A 25,166-nucleotide genomic window follows, 5' to 3' on the forward strand; every position below is an offset into this window, starting at 1 on the left:
GACCAAATAAACACAATAAAAAAATAAATAAATAGAGAAAAAAACAAGTGCATAGAGTTATAAGTTATGTGCACAAGCTCAAAGTTTTATTTTAAAATCCTGTAAAAAGCTGCTGTATTGCATCATTATCACATATTTGCAGAGCAGAGCTCCAACTTTATTAACAGCAGCGTTTGTTACCAACTGTCCCTCTTTAATACGACTCTGTAGCTCTATATAATAACCACTGGGGGGGTCATGCATGTACGAAGAAGGTGATAAATGATAAGAGTGGATAATCAGAGGACGGTGGAGGGAGGGGGGAGGGCTGGTAGAGAGGTATAAAAAGAGACGCCGGGGGAGTGAGTTGAACCAGAGCGAAGGACAGAGGAGGAGGAGGAGGAGAGAAATGTGAGACGGACACACGAAGGAAGAGTGAAGACGGAGATTCTTGAAGAAAAAGTCTCAGAACCAAGACTCAACAAACAGGTAAGAGAATAAATTATTATTGTTATCACACGAGTTCATGTTTCCTGATCAGTCTGTGTGGTTGTTATACTGAGGTTAAATTTAAAACTACTATTTAAAAAGCTACAATTACTACAAAAAACAAAAGTTTAAAAAACAAAAACTGAAGAGTTTGTAGTGAAATCTGATTTATTTCAGTGGGTTCATCCTTCAGTCCTACATGATGCATGATTGATGATTTACTGACTGATCGTCCTGTTCTTTCATCCTAAAAGCTGAAGTAATGAATCAGCCTGTCATAAAGGCAAGTGTTGAGTGTATATTAGTGTGTTGTGTGCGTGGGCGGCTGTTTGGATTGTGTGGCCAGTGTTTCGACAGTGGATGCAGAAATGTTTTAGCGGCTCCCCTGAGAAATGCTGATAGCTAACACAGATGTGTAACCTGAGTGGGGAGCTCGGTCCAGCCTTGTTTTTTTTTTGTTTCACACTAAAAACCTCAAAGACAGAAACTTTTTTAAAAATGTTATATTTTATCCTGCTGACATTTTATCGACTTCATCGAAGTTCAGCGCTGCACGTCGGTAGATTTTCAGTCCTAAAAGTGTTGAATGCTGTTAACGCGAGACACATTTTAGTTCCAGGAGCTTCTGCCGCCCCGACTTCATCTTCTGTGGAAGTTCCCGGTGTGAAGCACGTTTTACGTGAGGTGAAAGTTCAAAGGTCGGATGTGGCAACGGAGTGTGAGAATGTCACCGAAGCCTCTTCTGCTCTTCCTGGGAATCACTGCGGTTACTGTTGTTACAGCTCAGGGTGGGTCTCTCACAAACACTCGCCATTACACTGACACTTAGTGCTGCCATGAAGTTGGAAGAAGCATCACTTACTTAAGTAAAAGTATCAATAATACATTGTATAAATACTTCTACTCACAAATGACTCATTTTAGTTGCATATACACCAATCAGCCGCATTAAAAACCACTGACCGCAGAGGTGAATAACATGCTGTGACAATTCAGTGTTCTGCTGTGAAACTATTAGACATGTAGCACCCACCCCATAACAATGACACGCCTTGATGGCAAAAATGCTTTAGGAGCAACTCAAAAAATCATGAAGAACCTTGTCCCCAGACACCCTCACCCTTCCAAAGGTGGTCATAATGTTGTGCCTGATCGGTGCACATGCTCACAAACACTGAGAATCAGACCCACTTCTGTTTATTGGGTGTAACGTGATCCGAGATCAGGGAGACGTCAGTGTGTGGTGTCAGTAACAACATAACAAACTGCTTTAGGCGATTAGTATTTTAATATGAGTAAAGCTTTATATGAGATATGTGGTGTAAGAAATACCATGTTTGTACAATGAAAGTAATATAATATGTGAGTAAATGTACGGTTGAACTTCCAACTGCAAAAACAGAAGAAAGTAAATGTGTGATTATGTTGTTTTTCCTACAAATAGACCATTTTCATTCTGTATTTTTCTTCAGTCACCAATGTCAATTGAGGTAAAATGTAATGGGAAGACATCTAGCACTAAATAACATATGAATACTGACTAAATAAATAATTTAAAAAAACAATGCATATGAATTTATCTGTTACAGGATCGCGGAGAAGAGGCGGCAAAGGATCGAACCCTGCTGTCTACCACTCTGAGGGTAAGTTCATTGAAGAGTTTTAAACCAAATGCCCTCCTGTAGCAGCCTGTGCCTCCTTTATGGCATATTACATAAGGTCTTTTTTCCTGGTTTGGTTATATTTCTGCAGATACCGTATATTGAACATAGTTTAAATTTCTGTCTTTCTTTAAATCAAGACAACTACGAGTGGACCACGTGGTTCAACGTTGATCACCCCGGAGGCCGTGGAGACTATGAGCAGCTCGAGGCCATTCGCTTCTACTACCGCGCCCGGGTTTGTGCGTCTCCACGGGCAATCGAGGCCAGAACCACTGAGTGGGTTCCAGCCCGTGAAACTGGGGAGAAGGTCCACGCCGACCCGACCGTGGGCTTCTGGTGCCTGAACGAGGAGCAAGGCCCCGGACGCAACTGCTCCAACTACGCAGTCCGGTTCCTCTGCCCCAGAGGTTTGATGACGCAGCACCTGATATTGAATGATATTTATGTTCATGGTGATAGTTTGAATATATCTAAGGTCTGTTTCCCCAGACCCAGACAATACTGTGAACATTCAGGAAAGCTGGGGTCCGTGGTCAGGCTGGAGCACATGTCCCGCCCTTTGTGGTCAGGTGGGAGTTCAAATTCGCCATCGAAAATGTCACGCTGCACCTTGCAGCGGGTCTAAAGTAGAAGGGAAAGCATGCGATGGACCCGAGTGCCCAAAGATTGGTGAGTTTAGCCTCGGTTTAGGACACCAACTCTTCCGAAATTCCTAAACTCACTCATCGTTGTGTTTTTTCTTTGTTCTGCTCTTTAGTTTGTTCGCTGGAGTGTGTGGTGGGTAAAGTTAACGCTGACTGTGACGCATGCACGTGTGAAGAACACCTCCTCTTGGGATCCGTACGCAGCGCCGGGGGTCTCATTGCCGAAGGGGCTGCTATCCTCCGCTCCGGGAAACTCCTCACAATCACAGACCACAACGGGCATTTCCGCCTCCCCGGCGTCTGCGCCGACGGCAACACAACGTTGACGTTCAGCCTGCAGGGTCACGCCACCCAGGATGTTGTGGTGCCGACCAGCTCTCAGCGCACCTCGGTCCTCACAGTTCAGCTGAAAAGAACCGGTACAGTAGACGGATGATACAGACAGGAAGTTTAAGCGCACGGAGGAGCTTAGAGTTTAATATGCTGTTTAACTTTTTATTTTTTATTTTTAGAGAAGCTTCACATGTTGAGCCACCCTGAGAGCAAGACCAGGAGGGAAGGACAAACTGCTGCCTTCTGCTGCAAAGTGGCTGGAATACCACAGCCAAACAAGTACCAGTGGTAAGAAGAAGACATTTTTGATAGCAAATAATATAACGATGTCTTTTATTTTACTTTCAATACTACAATATACACCAATCACCCACCTAGACCAGACCAGGCACCCCCACCCAATAGTGATCCTTGATGGAAGCAGCCATCCCAAGTAGGAAAAAGGCTTTAGGAACAACTCAAAACAAAAAAAAAACAAAAAAACATGAAAAACAGAACATGGTGACTCACTAGATCCCCAACGCAGGTCCCTCCCCTCAAAGGGCCCCCACTAACAACATTGTGTTGCCAGACACCCCCAGAAGGCCCATGTCCATTCTCTGATGAATCACAACAGTTTTGGAAGCACAAATGCTTGATTGTTATGCTTGATCGTGCTTTCCATTTCTTTGCTAAGGCTGTTTGTATTTTCTTGTGTGAACCAACAGGTTTCATAACAACAGCCTCTTGGAGAATTGGTCAGACAACACATTGGTCCTCAAAGGTCTGCGTCGCGAGCAGGCTGGAGAGTACTACTGCAGAGCAAGTGGTCCGTCTGGGACCATTAAGAGCAAACCAGCAACTCTAAGAGTCTTAGGTGTGTTCTCAGTGAAATATCACTTTTTGAACACTGTGTAATGTCCTACTTACTTTCCTGTTAAATCTAAGGTAACATTTTTATTTCTGCGTGCAGGCAAAGATGAGAATTCTTGCAATCCCCAGCCTGAATCCCACCTCATCCGTCTTCCACACGACTGCTACCAAAACAGTACAGACTCCTTCTACTATGATGTTGGCAAGTGTCCCTCAAGGACATGTGTTGGACAGCTGGATAACGGGATCAGGTGCAAAGACAAGGTGGCTTACTGCTGTGGCGTGGCAAAGATGGAGGAGAGGCAGCTGACGTGCCGGGGCTACCAACTACCCACCATGGTGGTGACCGAATGTGGCTGCCAGAAATGCGTGGACACCAAAGCCATTGTGCACGGTAGGGCCATTGCTGCAGACAATGGGGAGCCAATGAGATTTGGCCATATCTTCATGAACGGAGTCCGGATCAGCCGCACGGGCTACAAAGGTACCTTCTCCATCCAGGTCCCTCCCGACACAGAGAGGCTTGTGCTAACTTTTGTGGACAACATGCAGAAGCTTGTCAACACCACAAAGGTGCTTCCGTTTAACACCAAAGGTGGGGCTGTTTATCATGAGATCAAACTTCTGAGAAAGAAGGCTCCTATAACGATCAGCTCTGCAGAAACCAACACCCTGGAGCTCGGGGAGGTGGAGGGTCAGGAGGCAATGGTTCAAATTCAGATTCCACCCTATTCCTTCTTTAAGGAGAATGGAGAAGTCTTCACGGGTAACGTCAACGCCAGCGTAACATTTCTTGACCCCAGAGACGTCTCCACGGCTGCTGCAGCTCAGAGTGATCTCAACTTTGTTGGAGACGATGGGGACACCTTGCCGCTGAGAACCTACGGTATGTTTTCAGTTGACTTCAGGGGCGAGGAAAACAACGAACCCCTGAATGCAGGTGAGGTGCAGGTGTTCCTGGATTCTGCTCAGGTTAGGATGTCCGAGCACCTCAGCACCATGAAGCTGTGGTCGCTGAACCCTGAAACCGGCCTGTGGGAGGAGGAGGGAAGTCTGCACGTGGAGAAGAAAAAGAGAGGCAAAAGGGAGGAGAGGACCTTTCTGATTGGTAACATGGAGATCAGAGAGAGGCGCCTGTTCAACCTGGACGTCCCGGAGAACCGCAGGTGTTACGTGAAAGTGAGGGCTTTTCGCAGCGAGCGCTTCATGCCCAGCGAGCAGGTGGAGGGAGTTGTGGTGAGTCTCATAAACATGGAGCCCACCGCCGGCTACTCGTCCAACCCTCGGGCCTGGGGCCGGTTTGACAGCGTCGTCACCGGCCCCAATGGCGCCTGCCTTCCTGCCTTCTGCGACGAACGAAAAGCCGACGCCTACTCGGCCTACGTCATGGCCAACCTCGGAGGGGAGGAACTGGAGGCCGTCCCTTCGGCTCCTAAATTCAACCCCAACATCATCGGGGTGCCAAAGCCTTACCTGGACAAGCTGAACTACAGGCGGACCGACCACGAGGACCCCAGACTGAAGAAGACGGCGTTCAGCATGAACGTGGCAAAACCGAGTCCCAACGCGGCCGAGGAAAGCAACGGGCCGGTGTACTCATTCGAAAACCTGAAGGAGTGCGAGGAGGCCCCGTTTAGCGCGGCGCATTTCCGCTTCTCGAGGGTGGAAGGAGACCGCTACGACTACAACACCGTCCCGTTTAACGAAGACGACCCGATGAGCTGGACCGAGGATTACCTGAGCTGGTGGCCCAAGCCGTTGGAATATCGGGCGTGTTACATTAAAGTCAAGATCAACAGCCCGCACGAGATCAACGTGCGGTCCCGCAACATGGGCGGCACCCACCCGAGGACGGTGGGGCAGCTGTACGGACTCCGAGACACTCGCAGCATCCGGGACATGGACCAGCCGACCCTCTCCGCCGTGTGCCTCGAGTTCAAGTGCAGCGGGATGCTGTACGATCAGGAACGCGTCGACCGGACCCTGGTGAAGGTGATCCCACAGGGAAGCTGCAAGAGAGACAGCGTCAACTCGATGCTTCAGGAGTATCTGGTCAACCATCTGCCTCTGGCCGTCAACAATGACACCAACGAGTTCACCATGCTGGCACCGCTCGACCCTCTGGGCCACAACTACGGGATTTACACGGTGACCGACCAGGACCCCCGCACGGCCAAAGAGATCGCGCTCGGGCGCTGCTTCGACGGCACCTCCGACGGCACCTCCAGGGTTATGAAGAGCAACGAGGGGGTGGCGCTGGCGTTTACTTGCGGAGACCGCGAGGTGACGCGGCAGAGTGTCTTCCAAACGCTGCAGAGCTCTCCGGGTCAGACGGCGACGAGCGCCGGGAGAGGGGAAGGCAGGCAGAACCGACGCCGGCAGAGGGCAAACCAGCCGCGAAGCAGTCGAAAGAGAAGCGCCAGAAATCCAGCAGCGGGACGCGTGCAGGTCAAAAACTAAAACACTGAAGACCAAGCGTCTACGTGGAGACCAAACGGGACTGGATGGCTTTAGCTTTACGTTTTGATTCATTTTTTGCAAATTAATACGTTACTAAAGAAGTTCAGGCATATTTTGTCCTCTCATTTTACATTTTCAACTTTTACTGTGTCAAATATTTACTTGAAAATGTAAATAGTGTATTTATTGCACAGGCCTCAAAAAAATAAATAAAATAAAAACAATCTTTTATTAAACTGGTGTCAAAAACAAAGAACAGAAACAAGTGTCCTTTTGACCAGTGATTTATTAAATTAGATGTTTATAAAACACTGCAGATGCTGTATCTTTCCACATTGTAATGCATACCAATTGCCCATGTAACAATGAAACTGGTCAATTGCTAGAAAAGGAGAAAGATCGCCCCCTTTAAACTGTAGCCCATATGAAGACAATGGTGGGGTGAAGCCCATAATCCCCCCCGCTCCTCATCACACTTGATACAAGCCTGCAGAAGCAATGATTAGGAGACCAGTTGTAGCAAGTTAATCCACTTGCCTGATCCAATTCCTTATTTTTTTTTTTTTTTTCCGCATTAGTAGATATCAAATTAGTAAATTACCTTGTCGTCATGCACAAAAAATACCTATAAGCACTCTTTGCTCCACATTTTCAAGGATATTCCAGAGATGTATCAAGAGAATGGCTGTGAGGTTTTAAAGTCACATTTATTATACTTGTCTATCCCTTTTATCTTACAGTGAATGTCATGTGCTCTCTGTAAAATTACAACTACTACTTACATGTTGCGTCAGTCTCAAAATCCACCCACAATGCAACCTTTCCAGAGATAGATGAATAGATGTTCTGAATAAACTGTTCTGCATTTTGGCAACCAAAGTTATAGATACTATATACACTTTCCTGTAAGAAAACCATCCACAGGTAAGTGAGACCTATAATATATATACATGACATTCCGGTGAAAGAATTTGCATAGAACCATGTGTTTCTATGTCACTACACTTGTAACTGCAATACTGTATCTGCCATTTTGACAGGAGCAACATTTAATAAAAAAAGAAAATGAGCCCTGCGAAACTCAGACAACAGCAGTTAAAGATGTATTCTCCATTGAAGACGGGTCAAGCAACAGATGCCGCATGATTTGTGTGTGTGTTTGTGTGTGAGAGAGCTAAAGTCGAGGTTGAATGAGAGAGAGAAAAGGCAATTTTCGTAGGTATGGTCAGAAAGAGTGGGGGCGAGACTGGGTGCTCCCTGGTAATAGTCCCTCTGGTCAGTGAAGCAAAATGAAGGGGGCAACACATAGTTCGTATTTTCCAGGATGGCACTGGACAGCATGAGAAGGTACAGCTGCATTTCTGAGGGTCGGGAGGGGGAAAGGGCCGTGGCGATGGAGCCAGTGTCACATGAAGTCCTCGTAATCCTGGGCGTATCCACCGTCGAACTCTGCATAGTCAAGGTCGTCTCTCAGCTGTGCTTTCAATCCGCCGCCGGGTACGACGCCTTTCTTCTTTTTCTTTCCTTTGTTTTGCTGTGAATAAGGAAAAAACAAAAGGGATATGAAACTCAAACTGTTATAGATGTATAACTGCAGATTTACATTGAGTATAGAAACTGACTTGATTTCTAAAACCAAAACAAGTGGACAGCGCCCCCTACTGAATGTAAACTAGTGGTTCATGTATGAAATAAAAACCACGCAGTTAACTCACTTTTTCTTGTTTCTGTTTTTCACTAAGTAGGACTGCCAGGGAATTACTGATTTTCTTCAAGTCCTCTACTTCCACTGCAGAAGAAGAAGAAGAGAGAAACATATGAGTCAAACCAGCTTTGATTAAAACTCATAGTGACAATACTAATTATAATTAAAAAACAAAAACTGCTGTTCTTACATGAAATACAAAGTTCCCGAAACAACGAATCCAAGAAACTCGAATAATGCACAGATTTCTCAAACTGGGATATCTTCTCCTTCAGCAACTTTTCAAACTCTGTGAAGTCTTCTTTGGAAGATGGAGACATGGCATCGATCCCAGAGACACTGTTTGAAGTACTGGAAGAGACACCTGGAAAACAGATTTATCTTTAAGTCAGTTAGGAATCTTCTTGTGACACATGTAACACTAAGTCTACACTCTTAAGCCGTTTTGAAACTCTATTGTTTCATATTTCGTCCACCAGAGAGTCCTGAGAAGTTGAACTTCCACATATCAATTAGTAAAAACAAATAAATAAATCCACAAGCAGTAGGAACTATAGAGTAAATCCTGTATTTATACATTTCATCTGTTCCCATCCATCACAACTAATTTTGTTCATTCACTCTTTATGAGAAGATTTACAGAAACAAGTCCAACTATTCATTCAAACAACTGTGAGAGTAATTTTTTGTTGCAGGAAGTAAAAGTAAAAAATAACTGAGTATTTCATTATTATTAGGCTTCATGAATACAGTTTTCTCAAAGCACACTTTAAATGCACTTTACGAGCCAACGCTTCTGATTTTGTTGGATAATTTTACACCAAAATGGATTCAGAAAATGATTATTATTGCTTATTATTTGCATTTGTGTACATTAAGAATAATGGGATGTGTCTTTGAAAAAAACCAAAGGAACAAATGGACTGAGTAATTTAAATATTAATGTTTCTAGGGACGTCAATTAAACATTAAATAGGATAATTGTCTCACCAAAAGCATCTTTTGCTAACTCCAGGTCTGCAGCTTCCTGTAATTTCTGCACTCTTAACTTTTCAGCAAGTTGTTCTTCAGGAGTGAGAGCTGCCTGCTGTAAAAGACCGATAAAAGAATTAAATCATTAGAAATGGGAGAGATGACGACTGATGATGTTGTGTATACACTAGAGTCGCAACAACTCACTTCCTGTAACTCCTTCTCCTTCAACTCCTGTTGTTTCTTCTTTAACCGGTTTTCTTTCTCTTTGATCTTTTCCATCAGCTTTTTCTTTTCAGAAACTTTTGTCTCTGGAAATTACAACCGTGGAAAAAGGTTTGAATTTTGAGGAAAAATAAAAAGCGGACACGTCTGTCGATAATTACCAGAAAACAGAAAAGCTCAGCAGTTCAATCCGTACCTGTTTTCTTCACCTCTTGACCTGCATTTTTGGCCTCCTCTTCTTCTTCATCGTCCCAGTTGTCCTGTGAAAAAGATGATATGTCCAAGGTTTGATTAAAAAAAACATATTTAACAACATCGGTCTGTAAAGCAGGGATGTCCCAGTCAGTACCGGACAATAACAAACACCTAAATCTGTGTTTAAAAGAAGTGAAAAGCAATAAATATTTCAGAGACGGAACAGGACTTTATGGCCTTGGATGACCAGAACATCTCTGCAGCAGAGAACACAGGTTTTCACCTTCTGTTGGAGCTTCTGGAGCCAAGTATGAGCCTCTCCACACCATATTTACTTTTTATTTAGATCGGTATCTGCCTTATCATTTCCTTTCAGCATCATGGTAACTAGAGGGATGCTTTTCATTTCAACAACAGGAGTCCTTCATCAGGGTCATCTTGTCCTTCATCAGGCCACGAGCCAAAAAGCACTGGTCTAATAACGGTTGCTTCATGTATAATAAGTGTTGCTGGAAGTCTTGAACGCTCCATAATCTTATCCTTGGAAGTAGGTTAGGTTGCATCAGAAATTCAAATTCCTCACACACACCAATCCTACCTGATAAGCCCTTAAACGATGACCCACAAGCACTGACAGCTGACTGAAAAAAACAGGTTCAAACTAGTAAAACTAGGTCTGCAGAGTACAACATTCATACAGAGAGGTGTGAAATGTTGTTTCTTCTAGTCCTACAATATGAAACACACATATATCCAGAGCTGCTACAGGGAATACATACTCACTGCTGTATTTCTACTACATTAAATAGACATAGAATACGCAAAATAGTGTATAACTTAAAATATAGTAGTAGAAACTTTAACTGTTATTGACACAACTGAGCTGGATAACTGTATGTATATTATCTAAATATATAATAGATGACAATCATTCAATTACTTAAAACCTTTAAGATTCTCTTTACATACTCAATTAATCTGTAGTAAACGCCAATAAATAAACACTATTCATTTAGGTATTAAATTGTTTTAGGCAGACATTAATTACCATAACAACCGTTCATAAATAAGACCAGTTTCTATTGTGGAATAATCGAAACCATCATTTCTTTGGGGGCAGCATATGTGACAGGAAACGGGAATAATCGCAACGGGCCTCGGCCAGTACTTTCCAGGGCTCAATTATCTCAGGTTTCTGGATAGAAACTGTGTCAACAATCACGTAATATCCACCTGTTCTGCGGTATCAGCAGCAGTTTCCTGCTGCCCCACGTCTGTTGTAAAGTGAGAAAGTTCCAGGCCTAGTTCTTGGCTAAGTTGACTCATCAACCCAGATGATCGCTAGTGATTCAGACTAAAACTCGGCCATGTGAACACGCCTCAAGATGTAGGAACTCAAGACCAGACACACTTGCCAATCTGCCGTAATCAATTAAATGTGGGATGGTGCTGAATGTTTGTAGCTTAATCACATGTTTTCTAAAGTATAATCGTGGTTTACCTAACATTGGAGTCCGTTTTCAGACGCTAGCTCACCCGGGGAGCTAACGAACTAGCCAAGTGGCCCGGTGAACAGTTATCAAATTTCATCCCAGCCCTCGAGGAATTGCATCGATAAATGTCCGTTTCCAAATTGATGGGAAAAAAATATAAGTGACCAAAAAAGTATTTTCAAACCACAATTGATAACGGCCACACTCAAAGTTTGTTGGATTGACGATTGTCGTTAAAACCCGAATAGTAGCCTACAGTTAGTCGCACGGGTTGGCCACCAGGTAGCGTGAAGGCTAGCGGCGGCTAACCCAGTTAAGAACGGGTATCACATCCGAGCTGGTCCGCGTTAGTCTGACAATTACCAGACTAAATAACATCCCCGTAAAACAACAGTTAACTGTCGTGCTAACATTTATTTGATTAACGACACTATGTGGTCGCCAAACCCGAATGTTAGCCTACAATTAGCCACATGAGTTAGCCATCAGTTAGCAACTAGCAGAAAGGCTAGCGGCGGCTCTTCAAATAGAGTCTGACAGGCTAACCCTGAAACAGCGGTTAAGTACGGACAGCACAGCCGGACTAAACAACAACAACCAGTTACACGGCTAATTGACATGCTAACGTTTATTAGATTAACGGCACGTTGCAGTCGTTAAAACCCTACAATCAGTCGATTTTCTACAGGCTGCCTGACTTGAGCCACACGAGTTAGCCGCCTGCTAGCATGAAGACTAGCGGAGGCTCGGCGGTTGGGGACTGATAAGCTAATCCCGAAACCACGGTTAAGAACGGGCGTTCTCCTACAGTTAGCCGCGTGAGTTAGCCGCCGGTTAGCTTAAAAGGCTAGCAACGGCTCTTCGGTCGGGATTGACGGGCGACCATAGAAACCGCCGCTGAGCCGTTATAGCCGTTATAGCCGTTAACCTGACAACCGGCGGGCCGAATGACACTTTCAAAAACAGCAGCAGTCGTCGTACTAGTTTTCGGCCTCGGCAGCGTTACCTTAACATCCTCCTCTTCGTCTTCGCCTTCCCATTTGTCCAGCACTGGCGCCTTTTTAATCGGCTCCTCCGGCTCGAAGGTGTCAGCGTCTGTAAAAACGACAACATGAGATTGTTCAGGGCAAACCACATCTAACGGACAGAGCAAACACTGCGACGAGTGGGAGGAAGACTACGACGATGGTGGCTATCCTTCCCAACTTTAGTTTTCTCACCCCAGTCCGCCATGTTGGCTGTGTTGGTTGTGTTTGACAGGCTCGGTGCTGCAGCCCCGTTGGCCGCGTTCAGAAGCAGCGCCCACCTTCTGGACGTCACCGTGAGTTTATGAAACGCACCCTCTCACTAAACCCCAAACACGCACCTTCTTTATTATTCATTTTTAACAGCAAATAAGTCTCAAAAAAATATCTAACTCAAAATTCAGTCGCAATAGTGCACGATTTGTTAAACATCCTGTGCTCATATTTATCTCTTAAAAAGTCTGCATGTGTAAATATATATATATATATAGAGAGAGACTTTTTAAAAATAGAAATATGAGTTATTTATTGACCAGTTGGTCAATACATAAACTTTATTTACTTTAAGAGCCTTAAGTTCGACTTACAGAATAAATATAAATGTAAAGATGATAGGAGGATCAAGTTTTTAACTGTATTTTTGTGGGTTTTATTTTTTATTAACATTGTTTTATGTACCTGTGCAATTCAAATGATTCGTATCCCTAACATCGTATGGCATTATATGTTTTATATGTATATGTGTGTGTGTGTGTTTGCTGTTTGAGGACTGCAAATGAAATTTAGCATGTAATTTAGCTAACTCTGGCATATTTACAATATATCATGTATGTGCTGTCCATTAATACGCACTGTCCCATTAATATGGACTGTTTTATTGGTTTACAAAGTAAGAGCAGGGTGATGAAAAGCTATATACTGAATAACTGTGATCAGTAAATGCGTAAATCAAGTCAGTCAGAGGCAGACTGGTTCAGTTTAATGGTTTAAAGTAATTTTAATAAACACCAGAAAGTGTGCACAACAATACAAAACTCACAGCAACAACAGTCTGAAGTTGAACAATATTAATACAGTAAGGTTTTATTGGGGGGTCACTGTATATCCCTTTGTCAAACACTAAGCTGTTTCACAGATATAGAATTTCACAAAAAAATATATACATTTATTAGAAGTTTTATATGTTTGGGTCACTTTTCTGGGTATGGCCTAACATCCCTGACACCGGGGACAGTATGTGATTCATGTAGGTTCATAAAAAAAAAGATTAAAATGATCTGTGGGTATTAAATTGACTTTGAAATAAACTATTTATATCCTTCAGTGCTAATGTTGACGTCAAAGCTGCAAAAAAAATAAATTATAATCTCATTAAATACATTATATAGAAATCCCAAAGTGCTGCTTATGTCAGAGAAGCATGGTATTGCACAGAAAATAAATAAACAAATAAATAAATCAGTTTGTGGATGAGGAGATGTTCTAATCCAGCCGGGGTAAATGGGGTCATGAGTCGGGGCAGAGCAGGACGGTCAGCGGCATCAGAAGTCCCAGGACGAGACACAGAGGACTGTGGCTCAGCGCCAGCCCTGTCGACCTCCCTGCAGACAGGCAGAGACACCAGTGCAAATGTAGAAGTTTGTCTTTGTGCACATTGTTCTCAAAGTTACTCTGTCTTAGATCTGGTTACAAATGGATCATGCATTTTATTTGCAAATACACTAATCTGATCAACATTATTCGAGAAAGAACTAATGTCAAATCATTATTTATATATATTTATGCAAAGGCATCACGACAACAATAAAATAGGACATCACACACCCACTAAACACCCACTTCACCCCACTCCCCTCCCCTGACTTTGTGGATTGGATGTGGGCTGTGGAAAAGAATTTCCGCATGGGGACAATAAAGTCTAAGTCTAAAGTCTAAAGATCAGGTCATAATGCAACACAGGAAGCATCCAAATGTGTTCTGAGGGATCAGATAATTAAATGAGTCCTCTACAAGTCTTAAATGTTTCTTCCTGTTTCTTACTCAGCACATCTCCCTTGTGGAGTCCCTCAGGGATCTTTTCTTGGGCCAATCTTATTTTCCTATATGCTCGCCACTTTCTTAGGAAACACAGCGTCTCAGGTTAATTGTTAATTGTTGTTAATTGGACCTGTACATTTTTTTTTTTGTAAATTTTACTTCTATCTTATTCTTATTGTCTATGTCTTGTTCATAAATGTTTTTTCTTATCTTGTGACTCCTACGACTACAAAACTACGAATAATTCCCTGTAAGAATCAATAAAGTGACCATGAATTGTTCCATTTATTATGCAGATGATACACTCTGCTGGGTCGTTAATTATTTTTAGCTAAAATATTTTAGTTTTTTTAGAGACATGTGCAAAGCTAAGTTTATAATGAAACCCTGGAAACTTCCAAATGAGGGATCAGATATTAAATGCGTCCTCAAGGCATCTTGGGTGTGTTGACATTTGTGCTTTAAACTGACCACGTGTGACTGGATCACTCGGGTCTTAAAACGTGTTACAAACTCAAACGGATTATCTGAGAGTCTTATTCTGTATCCAAACCCCGCTGTAGATACTACTCTCAAACATTTTACGTTTCTTCCTGTTTCTTCCTCATCTCTCTTTTGGAGTCCCCCAAGGATCTGTTCTTGGATCGGCCATATTTTCGACCTTAGGCCACTTTTTTAAGAGGCACCGCGTCTCGTTCCATTTTTATGCAGACGATACACTCTGCTGGGTTGTTTTAAGGTTTATTCGGGCAATAACTTTCTAAATTTGTACTAAGATTGATGCCCATCAATGAAGAGTTTTACACAGCATTTGTATTAAAACATTTTGTGTAGTAATTTCCAAGACAATAGGTGGATATTGACTATACAATCCAATATGTGGAATCAGAAAGGAGGCAACTTCTGTATTAACACTGAATTCTGTGTAATTAGACATGTCTCTGACTTGCTTTTCCCCGAGAGTCAAAGTTGTTGTTGTTGTTGTTGTTTTTGTTTACCTCTGAAGTTTACAGGTCTGTCCTCCCAAGGAGTCAGCACCATAGCTAGAGCTGTCCTCTGAATGGCTGACAGGGCAGCCTGCTGCTCCTCAGTTACTGCCACCCCCTGCTCATAGGAGAACATGTTGATCTGTCCCTGGTTAAATGTCACCTTGAAATGAAACAGACAGAAGAACAGATTTAACATAAAGATTCATTGAGTCTAGGAACGTGAGCAGATATTTATATTGACACTAAGCTCCAGACTATCAGGAGCTTAGAAACTAAATCAAACTTACAGCAAACTTGTCCGGTGGTATAATGGAGATGGCCTTTGGAGTGATTCCTTCAATTTGCTCTTTCACCAGAGCTGACATGGCCATGTCTGGGAGACCAGCTGCAAAAGACAAAAACAAAACGAGCAACGTGTTTGAAAGACGGTGAAGGATTAAAAATTCAGATATTCAGCAACATAGGAGTGACGGAAAAACATCATACTGTTTACTGTAGGTTTGTCATGTAATACTTTTTATTACAATCCGATTACTTTCTTTGTAATTCATTACTTTTTCTATATATGCCAATACTCATTTTTTTTTTTAATCTTATTATTTTTTATCTTGTTTATCCTTTACACAGTCCTCTCTTTATTCTTGTTACCCCTATGTATACTGTTGCAAACTGCAATTTCCCTATTGTGGGACAAATAAAGGTTTTTCTATTCTGTTCTATTTTATTCTATTTGTGACTCATCAGAGAATGGACATGGACCTCCGGAGGGCGTCATGTGGTGTCTGGCGACAGAATGGTGTTAGTCGGGGGCCTCTGGGTCCGATGGGTCTAGGTCGGTGCTACACGTCTAAGTAGCATCCAGACAAATGAATGCTGGGTCCGAAAGTCAGTGGTCATAATGTTGTGGCTGCTCAGTCTACATCAAAAGGGTCAAGCTTCTTGGTGGAAGGCAATTTTTTTTACAGGCTACTTGCACTAAATAGAAGACCAGACGAAGTCGAAGCCTTATGGTTGAAATACCTGCCAGGACTCCGATCTCAATGAACACGCTGGTTCCCCATGAGCTCATGGGTCCGAAAGCGAGACTGTGGGACAGCAGCTCCACCAGAGCCAGGAGCTGCTCCTCAGAGCAGGAGAGTCTCAGCTGACCCAGCCATAGCGCCGCTTTACTGCGGCCACCAGGGGGAGACAAAGCACAAGTAGAAAATAAATTAATTCCCATCGGACTGGGCTGTAACATAACATTAATAATAACAATATTATTAATAGTAATCTTCACCTGAACTCTACAGCGTTGAAAGACCTCATGTCTGTGCTTTTAGCTCCGCACACGATGTAACCCATGGCAACCAGTGTGCTGGAGTCTAGCTGGCTCGGACTCTGCTTGGTGGTGTTTAACATGGTGGTAAATAATGCAGCCAACTATAGGATAAAACATGATTAAAGCATCTTTAGAATCAGAAATAAAGTAATAACTGTATGATATTGCAGTGTGTTTATTGCACATATTTTTTTATTATGTTCTTGCTTATTGTCGACCTGTCTGTTGTTCCAGGTGCTGACAGCGCCCATAGCAGCGATGCTCCTCCGCTCAGTGAACCGGAGGCTGCTCAGCTCCTCCGGCGTCAACTCCGTAGCTATTCCACCCAGCTGAGAGATCAAGGACTGGGAGAAGGTGGAGACGGGTCCGTACATCTTTAAAAAAAACAACAACAAAACATTAAAATTACAACACACAGCCTCAAATTAAACACGCGTGAGAGGTAAATGTCCTGGAGGAGAGCACATCTCACCTTTTTGACTCTCTTGAGCACCTCGCTGCGCTGGTAGGTGGCGAAGTACGGGTCCCGACCCATCAGGTCCAGACAGTTGGAGAAGGCTGAGGGGGACATGCTGGTCAGGCTGCTGGACGTCCAGAGGGACGGGGCCGTGGTGTGAAGAATCTCACAGGTGGGAACCATAGGGGTCGCTGGTGGAGGACACATATATCACATCATGAGTGTTTAATTCATTTTAAGGATAAAACTAATTTAGTATTTAGCATATATGCTTTTGACTGCACATCATTTCTGGTTCAATTTAAATCAATGACGTCTACTGGGCGTTTTATTTTTCTTGCATAAAGTCATGTTTTATAGGGATTATACAAGATTTGGGAACAACTTTGCAAAACTTCATAGAAAACCATCAAAGGATGTTGATCAAGAGGGAAAACTAGTAGTAATAGCTTCATAATTAATTCATATTCCTTAAGGGACTGAGGAATGTAGATGTCTGTGTGTGTTTGTCTTTCCTGTCTTATCTATAGCATCTATTTTATATTTGATTTTATTATGTTTTGCACTGAATGACTGCATTTAATTTTATTGTACATGTTAATAAAGATATTCTTGCAGGAAGGTCGGCTTTAGGCCCACAGGCCACTATTTGCCTTCCAGTTAATGGAAAAATGATTCTTTATTTATTTTTTGTCTTAATTTCATACAATTAAATATAATTTCCAACCTTCCTTGTAACCACACGTCGTGGAACGACAATGTGTTTGTTTTTATACTGATCTGATTGTTGTGTGAGTTATCATGAGGGAGTTGGTGTTTGGTTAATGGAACATTTGTGAACAACTCATTGGTGAATCTTCATAGAAAACTGTGAATGGAAATAACATCCGACTCAATACATTCTACCATGAATAAAAAACATTTTGTGGAACTATGTTGGTTTTTAATCCATTTCATATTTTTAAACTTTAAGCTTTAAACATAATTTCCCAGTTTCCAAGGGGATGTCCACTGGTTGCTTGGCAACCACACATCACGGACCGACTCCAGGAAGTAGCTGTTTCTTGACCAAAAACTGGTTCTGTACAAATATCTGCGTGAATCTATGTGTTCTGATGGGTTTTAAAGACGGGAGGTGGTGTCTGTAGAACCTGGTACCTTTTGGACCGTTACATTTTTGTGTTTGAGGCATTTTATTTTACTTGCACTAAACAAGATTGGGAAACAACTTGGCAAAAACTGTGACAGGATATTAATCAGGAAGTTAAACGTCTTGTTGGAAGGACATTTTTTTAGGCCAGTGATGGCACGTGACTTTACAGGAGACTATTTAACTATGAATAAAGGGGATTTTGTTTGTTCAAATATAATTTCCCAATTTCCAACTGGACATCCAGCGGTTTCCTGGCAACTGCACGTGACGGAAAGACGGCAGGAAGAAGGTGTGAACATGAAACAAAGTGTTTGTTTTTATACTGATTTGAGAAGAAAATGCTATGATGTGTTAATTGATGAATTTTAAAGATCAGAGACTTTGGTACTTTTTGGACAGACTAGTAACAGAACTGGTGTCTGGCTGTAGCACAGATGTAAGACCAATAAAAATCCTCACATCTCGCTCCAAGAATGTGAATGACCACATTAACCTCCTGAGACCCTGCGTCCTCATATGGGGACATTAAGTTTTAGGTTTTATTGCAGCTTATTCTGCTTCATTTAAAGTCATTGTCTGCATTAGTCTGCCACCTAATGGTAGCAAAGGTTAAAACCTATTTATTTATGCTTATTAATGTTTCTAGTTTGATATGGAGTGCAAATTTAACAAATTAGCAATTTTAGTACTCGTTTGGGGACGTTGGGACTTCATTGTTCTGTATTTGCTCAGCCTTAAAAAAAAAACAGTTTTATATTTTGTCACACATTGGGTGACTTCTTTATAGTATAAATAATGAAATAATACCATTGTTTTTTTTCAAAAACTACCACTTCCTGTTGAAATGCTTAGTTTTTATATGTCTTAGGTCGTACTGATCCTTGATTTCCTGATGTTTGGCGTATTTCTACCACGACATTATCTCCAGCGATTGTAGACGTTAAAATGACGCTCACGTGACAGAGGGTTCAGTTTGAGGAAGCCCAGGAAAAACTGCAGCACAAACTGCTGCTTTTCGAAAAACGCCCTCCTCTCGCTGTCGTCCAAACAGTGGCTCCCCACCACCCCCGCTTCCCACAGCTTCTGGCTCATGAACAGCTTCTCCACGCGGCCCACGGTCATCAGCGCCTGTGGGAACACAAAATAACAAACAACACATAAGCGCACGGTTTAACCAGGGCGACGGGAACCTCACCACCTGATCCCGACACCCACTATACAGAGACGTGACACCTGAGGGATTTCTTTACAGCCTTTGTCGGCCAAAACCTCCAGCGGGATCGAGTTCCAATCACGCAGCCTGACTGCGTCTGGACACCCGATGAATCTGATGCAGAAACAGCTTCGTGCATTTAACGTGGGACGCTCTCGGGGGAGAGGGGGGCAGCGACAGACGAATCGTAGGGAACTCACCCTGGAGATTTCCTGAAGCCTCTCGTTGGGAAGGAAGAAGAGAAACCGGTCGACCTGACTCAGGGTCGTCTGGTTCCAGTTCTGGACCGGGCTGCGAAGGAAACACGAGAACACTTTATCTTCTTTCAAAAGTTTCCAGCCGTGTGAAGTGCTGGCGTCCGAACAGCTTCCCTCACATGAAACTGCATCTGAAGGAGCTGATTTTCTTAAGTTCAGTTTGTCCCGAGAGAAACTATTAAAGTTGCAGAAGCCCAGATTCGTGAACATTACTCCCAGGTCTTTTATAACACATTTGGACGCTAGAAATGTCTGCAATGTACATCTATGAGCTGCAGCAATCAGGCATAACATTATGACCACCTTCCTAATATTATGTAGGTCTCCAAAACAGTTGTTACTCATCAGAGAATGGACATGGACCTTCTGAGGGTCATAATGTTCTGGCTGATTGGTGTATTTCTTTCATTTTTAACTGTCTTGTTTGTAAATTGCCTGCAGAATAAAGCCTTATAGTTAAACTCTTCAGACTGTGGCGATGTTACCCAAAGACGGACGGTTCTTGAAGGATTCGAGCCACGATTTCCATCTTGTTGCTGGGGTAGCACAGCCCCCGGAGGAAATCCATGTTTTCGGTGAAGAAGCCACGGTCCACCTGAACGAAAATCTCGTCGGCCACGAACGTCGCCATGACGCCCAGCGAACGAAAGTCTTCCTCCGTGAACGGCCCCGTGTAAACCCCCACCTGAGAGAGAGAAATGTGTTATTTCTAACTGCAGATATTTCTATTAAACCGTTCAGGTTTTTTCAGCCGTTAGTGAATTTGATCTGACGTTCAGTCTCGGTTTCAGCCAAACACAATGTGTCTGAGAACAATAACATCTCGCTCCAAGAATGTGAATGACCACATTAACCTCTTGAGACTCTGTGTCCTCATATGGGGACATTAAGTTTTAGGTTTTATTACAGCTTATTCTGCTTCATTTAAAGTCATTGTCCTCACTAGTCTGCCACCTAATGGTAGCAAAGGTTAAAACTTATTTATTTATGGTTATTAACGTTTCTAGTTTGATACGGAGTGCAAATTTAACAAATTAGCATTTTTTAGTACTTGTTTGGGGACATTGGGACTTCATTGTTCTGTGTTTGCTCAGCCTTAAAATAAATAGTTTTATATTTTGTCACACATTGGGTGACTTCTTTATAGTATAAATAATGAAATAATGCCAGTGTCAACATATGAGGACATTGTTTTTTTTTCAAAAACTACTACTTCCTGTTGAAAGATGATGCTAAGTTTTTATATCTCTTAGGTCCTACTGATCCTTGATTTCCTGATGTTTGGCGTATCTACCACGACATTATCTCCAGCGATTGTAGAAGTTAAAATGACGCTCACATGACAGCGGGTTCATTTTGAGGAAGCCCAGGTGTCATTTCTACTGTAGATATTTCTATTAAACCGTTCAGGTTTTCATTGGTTAGTGAATTTGATCTGACGTTCAGTCTCGGTTTCAGCCAAACACAATGTGTCTGAGAACAATAACGTACAAGCAGCTATGGTCTGTTGTGTCTGTGCTGAATGCAGCCATTAAACATTCAGGGTGTTGGTGGACATTTGGATTTAATTACTAGTGGATCCTCCTTTGTGTTGTAGCTCGTGATCTGACGTGGTCGATGTGAATGTGGCTGCAGAGGAGTGTGGACTGTGGTATTTAGGGAAGCAGATATGAGACCATGAAGGCCACTGGTGCAAATCCACTGCTGTGTCTGTGGGTGACCACCTCTGTATGGCTGCCCACTGCTCCAAGGTTAACCTCCAGAGAACCGAGCTACTGTATTCGCTGTGCATTTTTTATTTCTCCACGGTATTTGGGATCAGTAAGACCTAAGAAATAAGAAAAAAAAACAAAAACAACTGTGTCCTCATATGTGGACACTGATATTATTCATTATTTATGTTATAAAGAAGTCACCAATGTGTGACAAAATATAAAACTGTTTATTTCAATACCTGTGCATGGCTGAGAAATAACAGAATTGCAAAGTCCCAACGTCCTCAACCGAGTACTTGCTAATTAGCATGGATGTAGCTCGTTGCTATTGATAAAATTTGTTAAATTTGCGGGTCAGATCAAACTAGAAACGTTAATAAACATAAATAAATAAGTTTTAACCGTAGAACTTGATGAGGTTTTGTCCTGCGATCGTCTGTAGAATGAATCCACTGTCATGTTTTTACTGACTCGTGTATTGAGCCTTTGCTACCACTAAGACTAAAGCGTCCACTTATGAGGACGATGGGTTTAAATGAAGCAGAGTAGGCTGCAATAAGGAGGTTAAATGTCGTGGTGCATCCAAAGAAATGAAGCAAGTCAACAGAGCTTTTCTGAAAACGTTTCATCCGATTTAGCGTCTTCTGTGCTAAAGGTCAGTTTCGTCTTGTTTCTGGTAAACTCACCATTTTCTGCGCAATTTTATCCACCAGCAGCAGCTGCTTCGCCCTGGACAGCAGGAGAAAGTGAAGAGGCTCCTGGACGATCACTCCCCTCAGAGTTTCCATCATGTTCTGAGAAAACTTCTTAACGGTGCTCACGCTGGAACACAGTCAATGAACAACAAGCTCAACATGAACCAAGAAAGGTTCAGCTTCACTGTTTATGTGATTTATGTTATTTTCTTCCACTAAAACTCTTTGACATTTAATCTTTGTGAACTCACGGCAAAGACAGAGCGATCTCAGCTCCGAGGTCGTCGAGAAGTTCAGGGAAGAACTCAAAAAGGTAGAGCTCGTTAATCAGGCACGTTTTCTGCACAGGGAACACACAACATACATAATGAGAATTATTATTATCATTATTATGTCTTTATTGGGACAGAACATATTAGTGGACGTAAACAAGCTTGATTCCATCTGTGGTCTCTTGGCAGGTTGATGTAAAGTTAACAGAAAACAACAAATATAATGAAATTAACAAGAACAATAAGGGAGAGAGAGAAAAAGTACATATTATTAAAACTACTATCAGGAGTAAACTACAGTTGTAGGATTAAACTACATTAACAGAGCTAAACTACGGCAATAATAATAATGATATTTTTATTATTATAACAGTAATTATTGTTATTGTTAGAATAATAACGAAGAAGAAGAAGAAATAATAATAAAAATCAAAATTAAAAGAAGAGATTGATAGAGCTCAAACTTCCTCAGATCCAAACACGGAGCAAAGGTTCATTTTACTCTTGTTTTTCTTAATGACATGTTAGTGCTCATTGTAGATCATATTTATTGCTTTATGTTGATGGAGATTGTTAATTTATATATATTTGAAATCATGAAGAAAAACGCATAAAAAACCCAGGTCCAGGCCCCCAAGTAAAAACAAACTGTACTTTAATAAACTAGAATCATTAAAAAAGCACCTATTTGTTCCAGTTTGTGTCTCCTTTTCAGGGAATAAGTTAAATTAATGGACCTGGACTTGATTTGATAAAAAACAGTCCTTTTCCAGGTTAAAAACCTAGAAGCTGAACTTTGGACCATCTGAAGCTGTGAGATGTGTTTAGTTTGTGTATTTGACGTCTGTGCTGTACCAGGGAGGAGTGGAGCAGAGCCGGCTGCTGTCGGAGGAGGACCAGGATGTTTGTGACCGAAGGAGGTGAAGGATCAGCTCTTAAACGCTCCTGCAGAACCTTACAGCTCACACCCTGACCCAGAGTCCCCAGACTCCTGCACGGAGGACAGAGGACAGAGGACAGATACACCGGGTCCACACACTAATATTATTACTATTACTACTATTATTCATTCATTCATTAACATTCGTCACAGACGTGGACGATACTCACAGAAAATCCTGTTTGACCAGTTTTGGGTTCGTGTTGAGAAGATCTCTGAAAATCACTTTAGCCTGGAGAGAAAATAAAGAAGTACTGTAGTACACTACTGCTAAATACTACAGCTACTACAGAGTACTAGATTTACACTACTACTAAATACTACAGCTACTACAGAGTACTATATTTACACTACAGTTAAACACTACAGATACTACAGAATACTATATTTACACTACTACTAAATACTACAGGTACTACAGATACTAGATTTACACAACTACTAAATACTACAGGTACTACGGAGTACTAGATTTAGACTACCACTAAATACTACAGGTACTACGGCGTATTAGATTTACACTACCACTAAATACTACAGGTACTACGGAGTACTACATTTAGACTACTGCTAAATACTACAGAGTACTAGATTTAGACTACCACTAAATACTACAGGTACTACGGAGTACTACATTTAGACTACTGCTAAATACTACAGAGTACTAGATTTACACTACCACTAAATACTACAGGTACTACGGAGTATTAGATTTACACTACCACTAAATACTACAGAGTATTATATTTACACTACTGCTAAATACTACAGAGTACTATATTTACACTACAGCTAAATACTACAGAGTACTATATTTACACTACAGCTAAATACTACAGAGTACTAGATTTACAAAACTGCTAAATACTACAGAATACTACAGAATACTATATTTTCACTACTGCTAAATATTACAGGTACTACAGAGTATTAGATTTACACTACCACTAAATACCACAGAGTATTATATTTACACTACAGCTAAATACTACAGGTACTAGATTTACACGACTGCTAAATACTACAGCTACTACAGAGTACTAGATTTACACTACAGCTAAATACTACAGAGTACCATATTTACACTACTGCTAAATACTACAGAGTACTTTATTTACACTACAGCTAAATACTACAGAGTACTTTATTTACACTACAGCTAAATACTACAGAGTACTTTATTTACACTACAGCTAAATACTACAGAGTACTTTATTTGCACTATTGCTAATAGGGTACATTATTTACGCTATTGCTAGTACTTTATTAGTACTACTGTCAGTACTACACAGTACTTTACCTGCTGCGTGTTCCAGGACTTGGTGGACGTGTTGGAGAGCTGGTTGACCAGCAGACGTGTCCTGGGGAGGACGCTGAGGAGGGGGGTGCAGCCGAGCAGCGGCTGCACTACGCCCAACCAGCTGACCACCTCTGGGAAGCCCTGGTACGACACAGGAAAACGTTCAACAACAACAACAACAACACAACAACAGGAACAAACCCTGGTTCTTGGTGTAAGAGAAAAGAAGGGACTTTGTAGCAGCAAATCTGGCTGTTGGACCAATTAAACCAATTAAGTGGGAGAGAGCTGAAGAAGGTGGTCGGGCAGTATGTTATAGAGGAAATAAAAGTATGTATTGTGTTGTGTGTTGTTGTAAATAGTTTAGTAGTAGAATGTTTTTTCTCGGTGTGCGTCCTACCCATAGCTTGCTGGCTATGGCGTTGGCCTGTGGAGCGCTGAAGCCTCGTCTATGTGGCGGACAGAGGTTTTGGTTGTGTTGGGAAAGGGTCGCCAGGGACGACAGCAGACTGTCGGAGGTGAGGGTCAGGAGGGTCTCGGTCGTCACGCCGACGATGAGGGAGCCGAGGTCCTGCAGCCGGTCCCGGTCCAGCTGGGCCCCGGTGGACGGAGGGACAGAAAGACGACAATGTGTGAAAGTCAGTGGTGTTATCGTTTCATTATTAATCTGATTGGTCAATAAGACATTTAGGACGTGGTCAAATCAGCATTACATCACTAAAAACATTGCTCCGCCAAGTCTGTGGCAACATTGTATCATCTCCATGGCAACACTGTAGCT

General features: G+C 42.2%; 3 protein-coding genes across 5 annotated transcripts in view; 1 reads left to right on the forward strand and 2 right to left on the reverse strand.

Annotated features, from left to right (window-relative positions):
• The first annotated feature begins 349 nt into the window (after nucleotides 1-349).
• On the forward strand, nucleotides 350-6,990 carry LOC125005077 (cartilage intermediate layer protein, nucleotide pyrophosphohydrolase). Of its 3 annotated transcripts, none has more exons than XM_047580045.1 (9): nucleotides 350-468; nucleotides 1,082-1,256; nucleotides 2,058-2,111; nucleotides 2,270-2,539; nucleotides 2,622-2,801; nucleotides 2,890-3,195; nucleotides 3,289-3,397; nucleotides 3,817-3,965; nucleotides 4,062-6,990. In XM_047580045.1, exons 2-9 carry the CDS (start codon nucleotides 1,172-1,174, stop codon nucleotides 6,419-6,421), a joined length of 3,513 nt encoding a protein of 1,170 aa, XP_047436001.1. In that variant the 5' UTR covers nucleotides 350-468; nucleotides 1,082-1,171; the 3' UTR covers nucleotides 6,422-6,990. The 3 variants fall into 3 exon arrangements, with proteins under 3 accessions (XP_047436001.1, XP_047436003.1, XP_047436002.1); XM_047580047.1 differs by having other exon boundaries at nucleotides 2,628-2,801; XM_047580046.1 differs by having other exon boundaries at nucleotides 354-468; nucleotides 1,088-1,256.
• On the reverse strand, nucleotides 6,690-12,295 carry eif3jb (eukaryotic translation initiation factor 3, subunit Jb). Its single transcript, XM_047580048.1, has 8 exons — nucleotides 12,232-12,295; nucleotides 12,018-12,106; nucleotides 9,520-9,583; nucleotides 9,306-9,409; nucleotides 9,117-9,213; nucleotides 8,317-8,490; nucleotides 8,137-8,210; nucleotides 6,690-7,955 (listed from the first exon to the last, which is right to left on the reverse strand). The coding sequence occupies exons 1-8, from the start codon at nucleotides 12,242-12,244 to the stop codon at nucleotides 7,827-7,829; spliced, it is 744 nt and encodes a 247-aa protein (XP_047436004.1). The 5' UTR covers nucleotides 12,245-12,295; the 3' UTR covers nucleotides 6,690-7,826.
• A 723-nt stretch (nucleotides 12,296-13,018) lies between these two features.
• Nucleotides 13,019-25,166, reverse strand: part of strc1 (stereocilin 1) — a 32,334-nt gene continuing 20,186 nt past the window's right edge. The window contains exons 14-29 of the mRNA XM_047580044.1: nucleotides 24,786-24,977; nucleotides 24,386-24,526; nucleotides 23,256-23,317; nucleotides 23,001-23,136; nucleotides 22,125-22,213; nucleotides 21,865-22,000; nucleotides 19,949-20,148; nucleotides 19,407-19,497; nucleotides 18,950-19,121; nucleotides 16,856-17,031; nucleotides 16,602-16,757; nucleotides 16,342-16,484; nucleotides 16,083-16,231; nucleotides 15,350-15,447; nucleotides 15,072-15,222; nucleotides 13,019-13,637 (exon numbers count right to left, since the gene is read on the reverse strand). Of these exons, the coding sequence (XP_047436000.1) occupies nucleotides 13,543-13,637; nucleotides 15,072-15,222; nucleotides 15,350-15,447; nucleotides 16,083-16,231; nucleotides 16,342-16,484; nucleotides 16,602-16,757; nucleotides 16,856-17,031; nucleotides 18,950-19,121; nucleotides 19,407-19,497; nucleotides 19,949-20,148; nucleotides 21,865-22,000; nucleotides 22,125-22,213; nucleotides 23,001-23,136; nucleotides 23,256-23,317; nucleotides 24,386-24,526; nucleotides 24,786-24,977 (2,187 nt within the window). The 3' untranslated portion in view covers nucleotides 13,019-13,542. The remainder of the gene's footprint in view (nucleotides 13,638-15,071; nucleotides 15,223-15,349; nucleotides 15,448-16,082; nucleotides 16,232-16,341; nucleotides 16,485-16,601; nucleotides 16,758-16,855; nucleotides 17,032-18,949; nucleotides 19,122-19,406; nucleotides 19,498-19,948; nucleotides 20,149-21,864; nucleotides 22,001-22,124; nucleotides 22,214-23,000; nucleotides 23,137-23,255; nucleotides 23,318-24,385; nucleotides 24,527-24,785; nucleotides 24,978-25,166) is intronic.

The sequence above is a fragment of the Mugil cephalus genome, chromosome 3 (assembly GCF_022458985.1).
Source record: "Mugil cephalus isolate CIBA_MC_2020 chromosome 3, CIBA_Mcephalus_1.1, whole genome shotgun sequence".
NCBI classification, from domain to species: Eukaryota; Metazoa; Chordata; class Actinopteri; order Mugiliformes; family Mugilidae; genus Mugil; species Mugil cephalus.

Excerpts from the sequence above, each read along its gene's own strand:
- LOC125005077 (XM_047580045.1), top strand. The coding sequence starts at position 1,172 with ATGTGGCAACGGAGTGTGAGAATGTCACCGAAGCCTCTTCTGCTCTTC. Across the intron at positions 2,112-2,269 it reads TGCTGTCTACCACTCTGAGG|ACAACTACGAGTGGACCACG; the intron begins GTAAGTTCATTG and ends CTTTAAATCAAG. Across the intron at positions 2,540-2,621 it reads CCGGTTCCTCTGCCCCAGAG|ACCCAGACAATACTGTGAAC; the intron begins GTTTGATGACGC and ends CTGTTTCCCCAG.
- eif3jb (XM_047580048.1), bottom strand. Across the intron at positions 9,584-12,017 it reads ACGAAGAGGAGGATGTTAAG|GACAACTGGGACGATGAAGA; the intron begins GTAACGCTGCCG and ends TCTTTTTCACAG. Across the intron at positions 7,956-8,136 it reads AAAAACAGAAACAAGAAAAA|CAAAACAAAGGAAAGAAAAA; the intron begins GTGAGTTAACTG and ends CCTTATTCACAG.